Below are 15,124 nucleotides of genomic sequence, written 5' to 3' on the forward strand. Positions count from 1 at the left end.
TGTACATACTTATAGTTATAGAATACTCATAACATACTTCACACTGTGTACATTATAACATACCATAATAGACCCATTTCTGTAATATACTTACACATCTCTATTATTGCTAATATATATTGTAATATATCTATATCACGGCTAAAGCACTTTCTGGATGGATGCAAACTGCATTTCGTTGCCCTGTACCTGTGACATGTGCAATGACAATAAAGTTGAATTCTATTCTATTCTGTTCTATTCTATTTTTGCTGCAGGTTCACGTGCAGCTCCCAACAAATGTGACTGCACAGCGTGGTGATGCATACTGCTCCGGAGTAATCTGTAAACATGACATATTGATCTGCAGAACGATTTTGAATCCTCTGAATGATTTTTCTAAGGTGGCTGTCTGCTGTTCTTTTGCTGCAAAGCTCTGACGGGCATCTATCTCCTTTGTGACTTTCAGGAATTTCAGTAGTAGTAACTGTTGGCTGACGTTAATCAGCTCCAGTTGTGCTCATTTTTAGTCGTCGCTGGTTCAGTTGCACAAAGAACTTCGACAAAAAGGCTGAGAAACACCAAGGCTCAATTTATATTCAAACACAGGAGTTTATTTAAATCACGTCAAAAAATGTAATTTAATCTGCAAGCTATCAGATAAGTGCAATGCAGTACATGTGCATGCAGTGATGTATAAACTGGCATAAAATGCAAATAAAAGAACCTCAAAACCGAGTTTGTTGTCCCAGTAACCAAACCCTATGACACCCTCAGGATGGATGGATGGATGGATGACTGGATGGGTTTACCAGGATTCTGCCACTGACTGAACAAAAATTAACATACAAAAAAATTATCAGATAAAAATGACCACTTTCCTGTTTAAACGGCTTAACATAATTAATTATTTAATACTCATTCTATGCTTTTTAGAAAGTATAGGTGTTTTAGGTTGTGAATATTGGATGTAATTTGTAGTTTCAAACGTATTTCTACACATCGACTTAAGAAAACATAATAGTCACCTCATTTAATTTGTTTGGTTTTTTGTTTTTTGATATTTTCACGGCTGTTTAAATGTTTTATTTTGAAAAATGTGCCCGGAGCTGTAAATATATTTTGGACGTTTGTGGAGACCATGGGCGATCACAATGTAAAGCATTCACTGCCCTCCTGTTGTCAAAGTGTGGAATTGCAGCACGGTTTTGACAAGAAAAGTTGTTAACTAGTTGTTAAAATCAAAATTTCTGAGTGATTGTTGTTGTGATTATTGAAAAACACGGCCACTGTTGACAAACCGCAGTATTTAAGTCTTTTTTGGAAACATGTTTTGATTGTGTCGTTGACCGTTAACAGGAACACATGTACCATCGCTTGAAGTTGCTACCCTCTAGCGGTGACATCGCCGAACTGCACCACATAACAGCTGCCAAGTTAGAAGTGATAAAATAGCCTCACATCCGATGCGTTCTTTCAAAACAAAAAGACATGTAACTAGCGCAAAGGGATTTAAAAAAAAATCTGGCTAAAAATAGGCTAAAAAATATAGTGATATGCAAAATTATACAACATACAAAGATCTACAGTATATCTGTATGACTGATTGTTGCATTTCTCTGTAACAATATAGAAAAATAAACTTAATAGGGTAGAATTTGAAAATAGCATTTCAAAAGACCATTCAGCCTTTCATTTGCTCTTTGGCCTAATTTTTAATATTTTTAATTATTAAAATTACACACATTAACTTGTATATTTTTAAATCTTTTTCATGTAATCTGAAAATAGCAGTGATTTTATTTTTTTATGGAACGCTCATTTCAGACGACGGTAAAAACTGACGTACTACGCCGGCTGCTGCTGTAACACAGCAGGAAACACTGCGCTTTACGACACTTCGCACTTCCTTTCATACCGGCGCTGTGTTGGGGCAGAGCAGCGTCAGAGCAACGACTGGATTAAAAGACTCCATATACTGACACAGAATTTACGGTAAGAGCAGAGAAAGCACGCACAGACGTGTGAAAAGCGCCTGTTTTTAGCAACGTTTTCAGTCAAAAATCAGAGATTTGTGTTTACGCGCGTGACGCCCTCCACCCGGTTAGCTTAGCATTGCTAGCATGACCACCTGGCGGTGCCTAGGGTTAGCATTAGCCACGATGAGCTAACGGTGCAGAAAAAGCGTTTCAGTGCTGCTCTATTTCTTTTAAATAATTACACTGGCTGATCTCAAGTTAGCAACTGTATGTTTAGTCTCAGTATATCTAGTTTTTAATCAGCGATTGTTACCAATTGGCTGCAAAAAGCCCGTAAAGAACCCATTTATTCGTTTTTATTATCACAAATCTAAAAGATCAAATCAAACGATAGATAATGTTCTTGGACGTCATAATGGTTGAAATCTTAGAATCGTAAATGTACCAGCAGTGAGGACCGATCATTACTTTATGTTACAAACTTTAATGCAGCATCACTGGATGATGAAATGATCCACGTCAGGCCTACTGCGCACTCAATCTGCTTTGGAGATTGTCTTGATTGGTCTTTGTTCGTCGGTCTTAAAAGACACCGAGTTAGTAGGGGATGTTTTATTTTATCCACAGAGCGGTTCTTTGTTGGTGGGAGCATGCCAGATGTTATCGTGAAGGGCGTTCCCTCAACATAGAACCGGTTCCTTTACTCTGGTTTTTGAACTGTACCACTTAAACCTTACAAAGTAATATTTGACCCAGTTGTGGCCCACATTTAGGCTTGACCCTAGATAAGTATGTTTACATGAATGCAACCTCAGATCCATCTAAAATGGCCCAGATGTCCCACATGTGGGTCACTCATCATTTAAACCAGGAAAATACTGGCTTTGTGGCCTGTGGTTCATGTCTGGGGGTATGCAGCATTTGCTGTGTTGTAACTAAGCCTTGAGTGTCAAAAGTAGACCAGATTTCTACAGGTCAACCTGACCTGCACTAAAATAATTTGGGGTGCATCCACACGCATTCATTTTTGGTTAAAAGCCCTTCTGTTTCGATTTTGTTTTATTGTAATCACAAATCCGGCACCGCAGTATAGAAAGCCCACGCCCCCCTGCTGATTTAATTATAGAGTAACACAGACACCCTCCACCCACGTTAATAGCTGACAAAGGTGTTGGTTACATGCTTAGGCAACAGCTTAGACCATAGGATCCCAAGCGGTGTACCGCAGGATCCTATGTTGATCATACAGCTGTAATGACTGATTCACGAGCTATGTCAGTACTTTTTAGGCACTCATGTACCGTATTCTCTTTCTGTTTTTGTCAAAGGGATCCAAAATCTCTTTGTTGATAGATGGTAGGAAATATTACAGCGTGACACATTAAAAGCACTGAAACCACATTTTAACAATCAGTGGAAGCCAAGATTGTAACTAAAACTAAATTTTGTTTAACTGAAGAATCCCGTCACTGTTTAAATATGTTGTATTACAGCCATAAATCATAGAGTTGACTTTCAGGGGTCAGTGATGACTAGCCCACTGCGCAAGCTGATCAATGCCTGTTTCTTTTAGTGCATTGCTGAAGAAATCAGTGCTGCTCATTGCCTGAGACCCTGTATGTGTAATATCAGTCAGCTAGACCCAGAGAGTTTTTAATGTTTGGTCTCAGGTCTGATGTCTTTTTCCCTTTTCCCTCTGTCTTTAGGCCATGGCGAAGTTCCACGCCCCTGTGATCCAGGATAACCCGTCCGGCTGGGGTCCTTGTGCGGTCCCAGAGAAATTCAAAGACATGCCCTACCAGCCGTTCAGCAAAGGAGATCGTCTGGGAAAGGTTTGTGTTCAGTTCTGCTCGGAAAAAGGGAAAAAAAGTTTTCCTGAGTTTAGTGCTGTGCAATATGACCAAAATCTCATATCCTGATATAAGAATTTTATCGTCCCGATAACGATAAAAATCACAAAAATGTAACATTTTCTGTAAATTCTGTGAATCTCGGGCAGCTCGACTTGTGTGAAGTGTTTCCAGCTGGGCGTCGTGTACCTGGAGTCGAGTGTTTTAACTGATGCATGAAACGATACATTTTTAGACATAAGTTGTAACAGCCGCCGTTTTCTTTGTATTTATTACACAGCGTGCTGCTGGGAAAAGCCTGTTCTAACGTTTGAGTCTAAGGTTTATTTTTTAGCATCTGACGGCTCTTTTTGCTTCTCATCCGTAAACTCTCTGCATACCCTTTCACGTGATTCAGTTTATTTTGAAAAGTCTCAACAGGATCTTGAGCTTTATTGTGAAAGGTTTATGTGGAAATAAACAAGCGGACACGCAATGGTTTTACCATCGTTGTTGCTAACGACTACGCATAAAAACAGGCGCTTGTCCGTCCGTAGTGTGGTTATATTAAATATAAAAGAAAGAGAACTTTAAGAAATTAATATAGCCACTACAGTGACCATCAAAACGATGAAACAATATTGCCGTAAATAGTTTATTTTGCGACACCACGAAATAAACGATAGCGTAAAATGAAACGATAGACGTTTTTATATCGTCATCCGATATCTATCGTTACATCAAACAGCTCTACCTGAGTTTGTTTTTTACTTTGTGTGTTTTGGGTCTGACAGGTTGCAGACTGGACTGGAGCTACTTACCAAGACAAGAGATACACAAGTAAGTCACAGCTGTACAAAATCTGCCTCATTTTACATTTTATTTGGCTGATTTTCTTTCAGATTTCCTTACATTTAAAATAAAGTTTTTAGATGAAAATAGACTTGAATAAAGCTGGTTTACGAGCGAATCTGTTATACCTAAATTATGTGGAAAAGTTTTGTCTTGTGTTTAATTAGGAAGTCAGCAGGATTAGAACACAACATCTCTTTTATTTATATGAGATCAGAGTTTCTTCTCTTTTATTTTGGGATTTACTTTTCTGTTTGCACAAGCATTTCAAACATCATAAAATAAAATCTCCTCAATTTGCTGATTTCTTAATTGTTTATGTTTATTTTGTCCTCAGATAAGTATTCATCTCAGTTTGGAGGCGGCAGTCAGTACGCCTACTTTCACGAGGAGGATGAGACGAGCTTCCAGCTGGTGGACACCGCCAAGACCCAGAAGACGGCTTACCAGAGGAACCGCATGAGGTTTGCTCAGGTACGACAGATCATTGTCGAGTGGGTGATTTTTAAATGTTTTTAATTAAATTTCTAGGACTTTGGTAACAGGATGTTTTTGTTTTCACAGAGGAACCTGCGCAGGGACAAAGACCGCAGGAACATGACGCAGTTCAACATGCAGACGCTCCCGAAGAGCGCTAAGCAGAAAGAGAGGTGAGAGGAGAGCACATCTGAACGCTTTTGGTCACAGGCGGTGAAATCTTCACATCTTGAAGTTTGATCTCATGTTTTTGTCTTTTCAGAGAGCGAATGCGGCTGCAGAAGAAGTTCCAAAAGCAGTTTGGTGTTCGTCAGAAATGGGACCAAAAATCCCAGGTGTTTATTTACTGTTGAAATATAAATTCAATTTTTTGTGATGTGATAATGGGAAGGTTCATGTGTTTTTGCTTCAGGTTGTTTTGGATTCTTTCATTTTATGACGTAAACAATTAATCAAGAAAATAACTGGAAGGTAATCTGATACTGGAAGTCCAGAAAGAATATTGGCCCCAGCGTAAATTTAAGTTTCACACTCTGGCTGTTTCACAAATAAGCTTAAGAAGTAAATAAATCCCAGTGAGCCTGACCTCGTATCATTTAATATCGGCTAGTTTTGTAGTGCATCTTAGTCAAAGTAATGTCAGCATATGCTGCTTTAAATCTCAGCCCTCACCAACAGTAAGAATTACATTTTTTCTGGTATGATTGCTTTTGTGGCTCAGATCATGTTTAAACCTATTTTTAAAGATAATGTGATCTCAAGATTTTAAGATGGACTCAAAGGTGTGTTTGTACCCTGGTGTGTAATTGCCTTCTGTTCATGAAGGCTCAGCTGAAGCCCAGAGACTCCTCTGTGGAGGTGAGGAGTGACTGGGAGGTGAAGGAGGAGATGGACTTCCCCAGACTGATGAAGATGAGATATATGGAGGTGTCTGACCCTCTTGACATGTAGGTGAACCTGAGCCTCTAATAGATTATTAGAGGGGGAAATACAGGTGATGATGAGGTTTCACTTCTCATTTCCTGCAGCGAGTGCTGTGGTGCTTTGGAGTACTACGATAAGGCCTTCGATCGAATCACCACCCGCAACGAGAAGCAGCTGAAGAGCATCAAAAGGATCTTCCACACTGTTACTACCACCGACGACCCCGTCATCCGCAAGGTACAAAAGAAATTGCCTGAAAATGCATTGCTGTCTGAAGTCTGTGTTTGGCAGTTTTCTTACATGTTAATTTATTTATTTCCTCCCTCCAGCTGGCTAAGACTCAGGGTAACGTGTTTGCCACTGATGCCATCTTGGCCACCTTGATGTGCTGCACGCGCTCAGTCAACTCCTGGGACATCATCGTGCAGAGAGTGGGGAACAAGCTGTTCTTCGACAAGAGAGATAATTCAGACTTCGGTGAGCGACCTGCAGTCACCAGCAGCTGGTTTCACTCTGATGTTTTACACTTAGTTTTGCTTTGAGATGCAAGTTTAACTAAAGTTAAAGCCTGAGAGAACAGCTCATGACCCAGGTGTTTTTCTGCAGAGGAGAAAATTTGAAGGATTTTAATGATAATTCTTAACCCACTGTTTTATTTAACCGGGATTTTGTTTACTTGAATGTAACATATATTTTTGTACAGAAAATGGCATAAATGTCAGTTAAGCAACATAACACTTTGCTTTATCTGTATGTGGCTCCATTATATTTTATGGTGGGGAAATCCAACTACTTAAAGGAAAACAAAATCTCCTAGTGAGTGACAGCATTGACCCTGCTGTTAACAACCCTGAAAGACGTTCTCATTGTGGGGGAAAAAATGCCCCAAAACATTCAGGAGTGAACATGACTGAGTTCTATCAGACATACTGATGATCTGATCTCCAACTGTTCCCCTCAGATCTGCTAACTGTGAGCGAGACTGCCAACGAGCCTCCCCAGGATGAGGGCAACTCCTTCAACTCTCCTCGCAACCTGGCGATGGAGGCCACGTACATCAACCACAACTTCAGCCAGCAGTGTTTACGCATGGTACGAAGTCACATGATTGGAAGCCCCAACGCCTTTCTGTGCTAGGCTAAGCTAGCCTTACACAAAATTGGCTCATGAAAGTGAGTTGTCTTTGTTTTCTTTCTTTCAGGGTGGAGAGCGTCACAAGTTTCCTAACCCCAACCCATTTGTGGAGGAGGATATGGACAAGAGTGAGGTGGCATCTGTGGCTTACCGGTATGTTCAATAGCTTCAAACCAATTTGTAATTTCTCATCTTTCCAGTAGAACAGGAGGCTGATGTAACTGCAGTAGTAAATATTCCTGGATGTAATTCCTGCTTCCTCTCCAGCTGATAGTTTGTATTTGTGTTACAGGTACCGTCACTGGAAGCTCGGAGAAGACATCGATCTGATCGTCCGCTGTGAGCACGATGGCGTGATGACTGGAGCCAGCGGAGAAGTGTCCTTCATTAACGTCAAGACTCTCAATGAGTGGGACTCCAGGGTGAGATGGGAAACGGGTTTAATGAAGTAGAGCTTAGTCAGTCAGGCTCATCTGTCTGTTAGTCGAGGAAATGGCCTGAAATAATTAAAGCCCTTGCTAGGTGTGGCGTCTTCATGTGCTCAGCTTAAAATGTATTAGATATATCTCCTTGACAGTTTTTATAAAAACTTAGAAAAATAAGGAAAGAAGATTGTGATCTGGAGAAAACGAAAACGCCTAAACGGCAATTCCAAAAGAACAGAAATGTGTTTTTCTCAGCCTTTTTCATGTGTTTCTAAAAACTGCTGCATTCTGTACTTCACGTGTTTGACCACTAGATGTCAGCAAAAGGAAGTAGGACTGCTTCAGTGCTTCTGACCCTATGGTCAGAAGGGTTGAGTCTATTGTTTGTGGGTTGAGTCTACAGGGAGTGCAGAATTATTAGGCAAGTTGTATTTTTGAGGAATAATTTTATTATTGAACAACAACCATGTTCTCAATGAACCCAAAAACTCATTAATATCAAAGCTGAATGTTTTGGAAGTAGTTTTAGTTTGTTTTAGTTTTAGCTATTTTAGGGGGATATCTGTGTGTGCAGGTGACTATTACTGTGCATAATTATTAGGCAACTTAACAAAAACAAATATATACCCATTTCAATTATTTATTTTTACCAGTGAAACCAATATAACATCTCCACATTCACAAATATACATTTCTGACATTCAAAAACAAAACAAAAACAAATCAGCGACCAATATAGCCACCTTTCTTTGCAAGGACACTCAAAAGCCTGCCATCCATGGATTCTGTCAGTGTTTTGATCTGTTCACCATCAACATTGCGTGCAGCAGCAACCACAGCCTCCCAGACACTGTTCAGAGAGGTGTACTGTTTTCCCTCCTTGTAAATCTCACATTTGATGATGGACCACAGGTTCTCAATGGGGTTCAGATCAGGTGAACAAGGAGGCCATGTCATTAGTTTTTCTTCTTTATACCCTTTCTTGCCAGCCACGCTGTGGAGTACTTGGACGCCGCGTGTGCTGGAGCATTGTCCTGCATGAAAATCATGTTTTTCTTGAAGAATGCAGACTTCTTCCTGTACCACTGCTTGAAGAAGGTGTCTTCCAGAAACTGGCAGTAGGACTGGGAGTTGAGCTTGACTCCATCCTCAACCCGAAAAAGGCCCCACAAGCTCATCTTTGATGATACCAGCCCAAACCAGTACTCCACCTCCACCTTGCTGGCGCCTGAGTCGGACTGGAGCTCTCTGCCCTTTACCAATCCAGCCACGGGCCCATCCATCTGGCCCATCAAGACTCACTCTCATTTCATCAGTCCATAAAACCTTAGAAAAATCAGTCTTGAGATATTTCTTGGCCCAGTCTTGACGTTTCAGCTTGTGTGTCTTGTTCAGTGGTGGTCGTCTTTCAGCCTTTCTTACCTTGGCCATGTCTCTGAGTATTGCACACCTTGTGCTTTTGGGCACTCCAGTGATGTTGCAGCTCTGAAATATGGCCAAACTGGTGGCAAGTGGCATCTTGGCAGCTGCACGCTTGACTTTTCTCAGTTCATGGGCAGTTATTTTGCGCCTTGGTTTTTCCACACACGCTTCTTGCGACCCTGTTGACTATTTTGAATGAAACGCTTGATTGTTCGATGATCACGCTTCAGAAGCTTTGCAATTTTAAGACTGCTGCATCCCTCTGCAAGATATCTCACTATTTTTGACTTTTCTGAGCCTGTCAAGTCCTTCTTTTGACCCATTTTGCCAAAGGAAAGGAAGTTGCCTAATAATTATGCACACCTGATATAGGGTGTTGATGTCATTAGACCACACCCCTTCTCATTACAGAGATGCACATCACCTAATATGCTTAATTGGTAGTAGGCTTTCGAGCCTATACAGCTTGGAGTAAGACAACATGCATGAAGAGGATGATGTGGACAAAATACTCATTTGCCTAATAATTCTGCACTCCCTGTATTGTTGGCGACCAAGCTCTCCTACAGACACAGGTCCTTCCAGATGTTTCACCCCACACAGAATAGTCTATGCTGTGTTAAAAATAACCATGGTTGTACCTCTCAGCTGCATCTGTCTGATGTGTATTTTCAGTGAGTAAAAATCAGAGAAGTGGTGACAGATCTCCAGATTCAGACTCTGTGAAATACTGCTGTAATGAAGCAGTTTTGTTATTCCAGTTGCTTTTAAGGCATCCGCTACTAGAGCCACTCCTCTGTTCACAGGTTGTTAACCTCCAACTTTAGCTCAGTATTTGCTGTTCTGTTTATAAGCTTTGGTGCCTCTGATTTGTCTTGTCCTGTAGTATTGTAATGGTGTGGACTGGCGTCAGAAGCTGGACTCTCAGAGAGGAGCCGTCTTGGCCACCGAGCTGAAGAATAACAGCTACAAATTGGCGCGCTGGACCTGCTGCGCCATGCTGGCTGGATCAGAGTACCTGAAACTGGGGTGAGGAGCGAGATTCCGATTGTGTGTGTAAAAGAAGACGAGGCTAATTTAAATATTAAGATGCAGAAAAAGGTTTTTCTGTGACCGTTCAGTGATTGTGAGGAGCAATCCAGTTCCTTTTTGCAGTGCTCATAGGCCAAGACAGTAAGCTGGACTCACTGTCTCTGCATCACTCTGTGGTTTCTCCAGGTACGTTTCTCGGTACCACGTGAAGGACTCCGCTCGCCACGTCATCCTGGGCACCCAGCAGTTCAAACCCAATGAATTCGCCAGCCAGATCAACCTGAGCATGGAGAACGCCTGGGGAATCCTGCGCTGCGTCATCGACATCTGCCTCAAGCTGGACGAGGGCAAGTACCTGATCCTGAAGGACCCGAACAAGGTGAGTCGGCGCAGAGAGCAGAAGAACTGAAAGGCAGCTGGGAGGTGTGTGAGCTCACAAGCTATCCTGTGTTTCTCATCTACAGCAAGTGATCCGTGTGTACAGCCTGCCTGATGGGACCTTCAGCTCTGATGAAGATGAGGAAGAGGAGGAGGATGAAGAAGACGAGGAGGAAGAAGGTATGGTTTAGCTCCTATTTTAAATAGAGGTTGAACTAAAGCTTGTGTGGGAAGCACAGGATGTTCCAGTTTAACATGTTGGTGCTGGTGGGAAAATGGTTTCTGTCACTGGTGTGTTAGCGGTGAATACCTCATTGGTCAGGCCCACAAATGCCATTCGATTAACTAATTCATATTTTTAAATGGATTGTAATGCATGCTACATTTGCACATTCAGTGTTTGGTGCTTAAATTTGAGTGTTTTGTCACTTTTAGCCCATTTTGGTGTTTTACCCTCATTATGCAAGAAGTAACATTATCACATCTGTACTGGACCAGACTGCATGCTTAGTTGTCAGAGAACAGATATAAACTCTGTAAAAATACAAGAAACTGTTGGAATTTGTTAAATTTATCACATTTTCTCTTAGTGTTTTAGTCTTTTTATAAAACTTAATTCTTAAGTCTGTTTCTGGGGTTGAGAAGGTCTTTTTCTCTCCAGTGGCTCCCTTTTGCTACATTCACAAGAAACATGATGATTATGAAATGACCAGTGGTTATGTTTTTTTTAACATAAATTTTTATTTATGATTGCTGTCATTGTTTTTGCACACTTTTTTTGGAACATGCAATCACATGAACCTCTGGGGTCACAAGAAGTTACTCATAGTTAAAAAGGAAAAAAACAAAAAGTAGCCTGTAACCTCAAAGAAACATTTTAATGTTTTTTTTTTTTTTTTTTAACAGCTCATCTTTCAAATGCTATAAATTAAATGATTCAATTCCAGGATGAAGAAAGGCATTTGTCTGCACGTTCTTATGTTTTGTTTTTTAATTATAAATTCCAAAGTTTGTGTCTTTGGTTTTTGAGTGTTCATATATCAGATTTTTCTTGCATTTATGTTGAACCCTTTTCATTTCAGATGATGATAATTGAAGTGTGGAGTCAGCTTCAGTGACCAAAACAGCCTTGATCCTTCACAGAGAAACAAGTGAATTCCTTTTGACATTCAATAAAGGCAATAGCAGATTATACAACTACTTTTAATGTTTTGTGTTTTATTTCCTGTACTCGAGTTCAAAACATGTCATAAAGCATTTTATAGCTGAACACAACAGACACAACACTGAGCTTGATAAATGAGGATAAACGAGGAGTGGATGTGACTGAAAACTGCTTGCTCATGGGCAGAGTAGGCAGAAGATGCTCAAATATAATCTGAAGCAAGTGACTGAACATAAACTCAGGAAAATGTTTGCAAAGGACAAGTCTGAAACTTGTAACACTCTCCACCCTAAAAGTCAGTTGTTTGATTTTTTTTTGTAAAAGAAGAAAATGAATTTACTTAGTATTTGAATAACAGCTACTATGATTTTCTTTTCTTTTTTTACAACACTGATGGGATATTTTTGTCACCCTAAAGAACGGACAGGTGGACACCCAAGTTTGTAAATGTGATGACCCGAGAATGAAGCCACACAGGATTTTCAAATTGATAACACAGGTGTATCTACTAGGAGGCCTGAGGTGTACCACATGCCACTGCCAGTATTTTTACTGGGAGACCCTGAAGAGCTGCTCTGCTTATTCCCAGATGAACCTTAAAGGCAAATCACCAAGTTTCTCCCGAAGGACTTGATCCACTCTTTCACTCTGTGCAACAGTCAGTGTGTTCTTCCAGTCTCCAATCTGACCTGTAATGAAGACAAAAACACAACACCTGATACCCTGATATCACATTTGTCTGCACAGCAGCTGCAGGTCTGTTATGTTACCTTTACGCAGGAATTTCCCACTGAAGCGTTCTGGTGGAATGTGCTCATAGTTTGCTTTCGAGTCATTCTTCATGTTCTCAAACTTAGCTTTTTCCACAACTTGACTGATGGCGGCTTCAGTCAGGTTTATCCCTAAGAAGTTGCAGACCTTCTTCACTGATGCTTTTAGGTCCTGAAATTAAAGCAACAACGCAACAGAAAAAGAACCTTAAACTCTGCCAGATTTTTGTGTTTCTAATGAACAACAAAAGTGTGAAGAAACATGTTACCAAAATCATTTCCTCGTAGGTCAGGAAGAGGATGTTGTACTGCTCTCTGTTTGAATACCACTCGCTGATGTGATCAAACCAGGATGATGCTGGTACTGTATAGCAGCATAAGGCATCTGGTCATTTGGCATTTTAATTTAAAATCAAGTGTCTGTTGACTATATTTACCCCACTAGAATTCTAATACCAGCAGCATGATAACAGGTGGAGGAAGAAAAAAGGTTTTTGTGACACAAACAAATATCTTTTTGGAGTTTTTGTTTTAACAGTAGATGTGGAACGGCACGGTCCTCTTTGCAAGTGGTCCTCTTCGGATGTTAGAAGCTAACTTGGAGTAAGTCACTTACAGCCACAAGACTAAACTTTTATCAAAAGCAAAATGCTAGAACAAAGTCAGTGCTTTAGGAAATCTTTCACTTTGATTTAATTTGGATTAAAGTGAAGTAAAGTAAATTAATGATACCAGAATGTCAGTGATTTAAAGGGTCGAAAGAGGAATGATTCAAAAGATTACAAGCTGTTATTGTATGACTCACCTCTGTTTGCTTAGGAAAGACACAAGCACAGGTAGGTGGGTAGAACGTTCTTTGCGTTTAGGGCCCATTTTCCAAATAACCTGTCAATGATTTCTGTCTCTTCAACTCTGAGAAATTGTCTTATCTGCTAATTGCTCAATCTGGTGAAAAGGTTTTACAATGTCAAGAGTCAAATAACTGAGGTACCACTGTTTTAATTTGTAAAGTAACTAATAGATATGCAGTATGTGTCATATCAAAAGTATTTTTGTGAAATGCTATGTGGAAGAAGTATAAAGCCATATAATTTTTTCTATATGGATGTGCTATTATCCGTTAGTCTGTGCACTTGGGTAAGTATGTCAAACTCAGTTCAGTTTGAAATAATCAATTTCAGTTCTTCCTGATCACATTGATATCTGTTATCATTTATCAGACCTGGACTCTTCTTGGTCATCATCATTAGGCAGATAGTGGAGATGAGGACACATACCGTTTCCCGTCAGGTACCACTCGAAAAACTGAGCAAAGCTCTCAGGAGTCTCAAGGTCTGCAAGGGCTTTGCTGAAGTGATAATAAGACACCATGTTGTCCTTTGGATTCCTCATCAAATACACAATCTGACATAAAAACAAAACGAAAAAACAGAATCCATGTCACTTTCATAATCACTCATTCTTTAACAATATCTTGAGTTTGAGCAGTTTATTAATTTCTACCAGTTTTAAGAGTTGTTTTACATATAAAGTTTTATATATAAAGTTGTTTTATGAGCAACTTGTTTTTATTGACTGTATATAAAAGCTAGATGTTGTCACCATAAGGTGACCCATTGATAAGGAAACCACATTTTGAAGCTTCATTTGAGCATTCTAGTGTTTGTTTTTTTCTACTCAGGAGTGTCTATGTTTCAAAAAGCTGTGTGCTAAGTTATCAGCAACATGATAATTAGTGCTATGTAACTGACTAAGAAAAAACATCTGAATTTCATATGAACTTGTTACAAATACTGCTTCTAATCCTTTAATGCCATTCCTTAACAATAAAACTTCAATAAAATGTTGCTTTTCTTTAACAAATGTATCTATCATTTCATACAATTACACTCATAAATACTGAACAAATTATATTTGTTAACCACTTAAAGAACTTTGTCATACTACATCTCTAAACCTGCTCTTTCTTCTGGCTGCTTGAGCGTCTATACAGCTCTCACCTTTGCCTTCTTGTCCATCAGTCCTGGAGGCATGAGAACGTGGGAGAAATGTGATGTGAAGAGTCGTGGAGAGGGGCGACAAGTGTATGCACCCCCTGTGAACTCCAGCCATGGCATCTTCTCTGAGTTGGTAGAATATTCATTCACATGCCCATCCAGCTCATAGATAGAAGTGATGATCTGCTGAGCCCATATGGTGCCTGCTGAGGAAAAATGTATTGGATATTATATCTAACCAGTGGATCACTCTGGACAGAATAAAACTGCAAAATAATGGGATGCTACAGAGATTTCTCACTGCCCTGACTTTGGATAAGACACGAGGAAGACATCACTGTGTCTTATTTCAAGACTCTGAAGAGATTCTATGTACTCTGCAGTTGTGCTAATGGAGAGAAAGTTGTAGTTCTTATACTGGCAGAGACGGTTACTATGCTGCTCCATCTTAGTTCTGAATCACACAGACAGATAAGGAGAAGAGACACAGTTTATGTAGTTCTTCACCCCATGTGACAATAGTCTGAAGAACAACTATAGTTAATGTTGAACTAAAGTGTTAAGCAGTTAGGTGTTACTTCTAGTCAAAACACTTCCTAGACAATTTTTGTGTTTGTGGAAAGCCCCAGACATCCAGAGGGCCCCCAGATCAGGAGACCCAATGCAGGGACAATTGTGGCCCCCACTCATAGATAAGCAGAGAATAGCCCTCTGCTCATGCAAAACTGGGGTGCCTCCCCTAGTTTTGCATATGACAGGTT

At 40.1% G+C, this 15,124-nt stretch overlaps 2 protein-coding genes across 2 annotated transcripts; one reads left to right on the forward strand and one right to left on the reverse strand.

Moving 5' to 3' along the window:
* Positions 1-1,838: 1,838 nt before the first annotated feature.
* Positions 1,839-11,631, forward strand: eif3d (eukaryotic translation initiation factor 3, subunit D). Its single transcript, XM_031732199.2, has 16 exons — positions 1,839-1,974; positions 3,665-3,790; positions 4,582-4,627; positions 4,977-5,113; positions 5,204-5,289; positions 5,379-5,451; positions 5,942-6,063; positions 6,145-6,277; positions 6,370-6,517; positions 7,002-7,132; positions 7,242-7,327; positions 7,467-7,596; positions 9,908-10,050; positions 10,240-10,432; positions 10,518-10,611; positions 11,514-11,631. The coding sequence occupies exons 2-16, from the start codon at positions 3,668-3,670 to the stop codon at positions 11,525-11,527; spliced, it is 1,659 nt and encodes a 552-aa protein (XP_031588059.1). The 5' UTR covers positions 1,839-1,974; positions 3,665-3,667; the 3' UTR covers positions 11,528-11,631.
* A 1-nt stretch (position 11,632) lies between these two features.
* Positions 11,633-14,823, reverse strand: LOC116314311 (amine sulfotransferase-like). The gene is made up of 6 exons (XM_039610633.1): positions 14,668-14,823; positions 14,367-14,566; positions 13,644-13,770; positions 12,636-12,730; positions 12,367-12,538; positions 11,633-12,285 (listed from the first exon to the last, which is right to left on the reverse strand). Exons 1-6 carry the CDS (start codon positions 14,696-14,698, stop codon positions 12,176-12,178), a joined length of 735 nt encoding a protein of 244 aa, XP_039466567.1. The 5' UTR covers positions 14,699-14,823; the 3' UTR covers positions 11,633-12,175.
* Positions 14,824-15,124: the final 301 nt, after the last annotated feature.

This window comes from Oreochromis aureus, linkage group 4 (assembly GCF_013358895.1).
Source record: "Oreochromis aureus strain Israel breed Guangdong linkage group 4, ZZ_aureus, whole genome shotgun sequence".
Classification (NCBI taxonomy): domain Eukaryota; kingdom Metazoa; phylum Chordata; class Actinopteri; order Cichliformes; family Cichlidae; genus Oreochromis; species Oreochromis aureus.

Coding starts and splice junctions, on each gene's coding strand:
- eif3d (XM_031732199.2), top strand. CDS start 3,668: ATGGCGAAGTTCCACGCCCCTGTGATCCAGGATAACCCGTCCGGCTGG. Junction 6,064..6,144: donor GTGTCTGACCCTCTTGACAT/GTAGGTGAACCT, acceptor CATTTCCTGCAG/CGAGTGCTGTGGTGCTTTGG. Junction 7,597..9,907: donor TCAATGAGTGGGACTCCAGG/GTGAGATGGGAA, acceptor CTTGTCCTGTAG/TATTGTAATGGTGTGGACTG.
- LOC116314311 (XM_039610633.1), bottom strand. CDS start 14,698: ATGTCTTCCTCGTGTCTTATCCAAAGTCAGG. Junction 14,567..14,667: donor GTGTCTTATCCAAAGTCAGG/GCAGTGAGAAAT, acceptor TTTCCTCAGCAG/GCACCATATGGGCTCAGCAG. Junction 13,771..14,366: donor TGATGGACAAGAAGGCAAAG/GTGAGAGCTGTA, acceptor TTTTTATGTCAG/ATTGTGTATTTGATGAGGAA.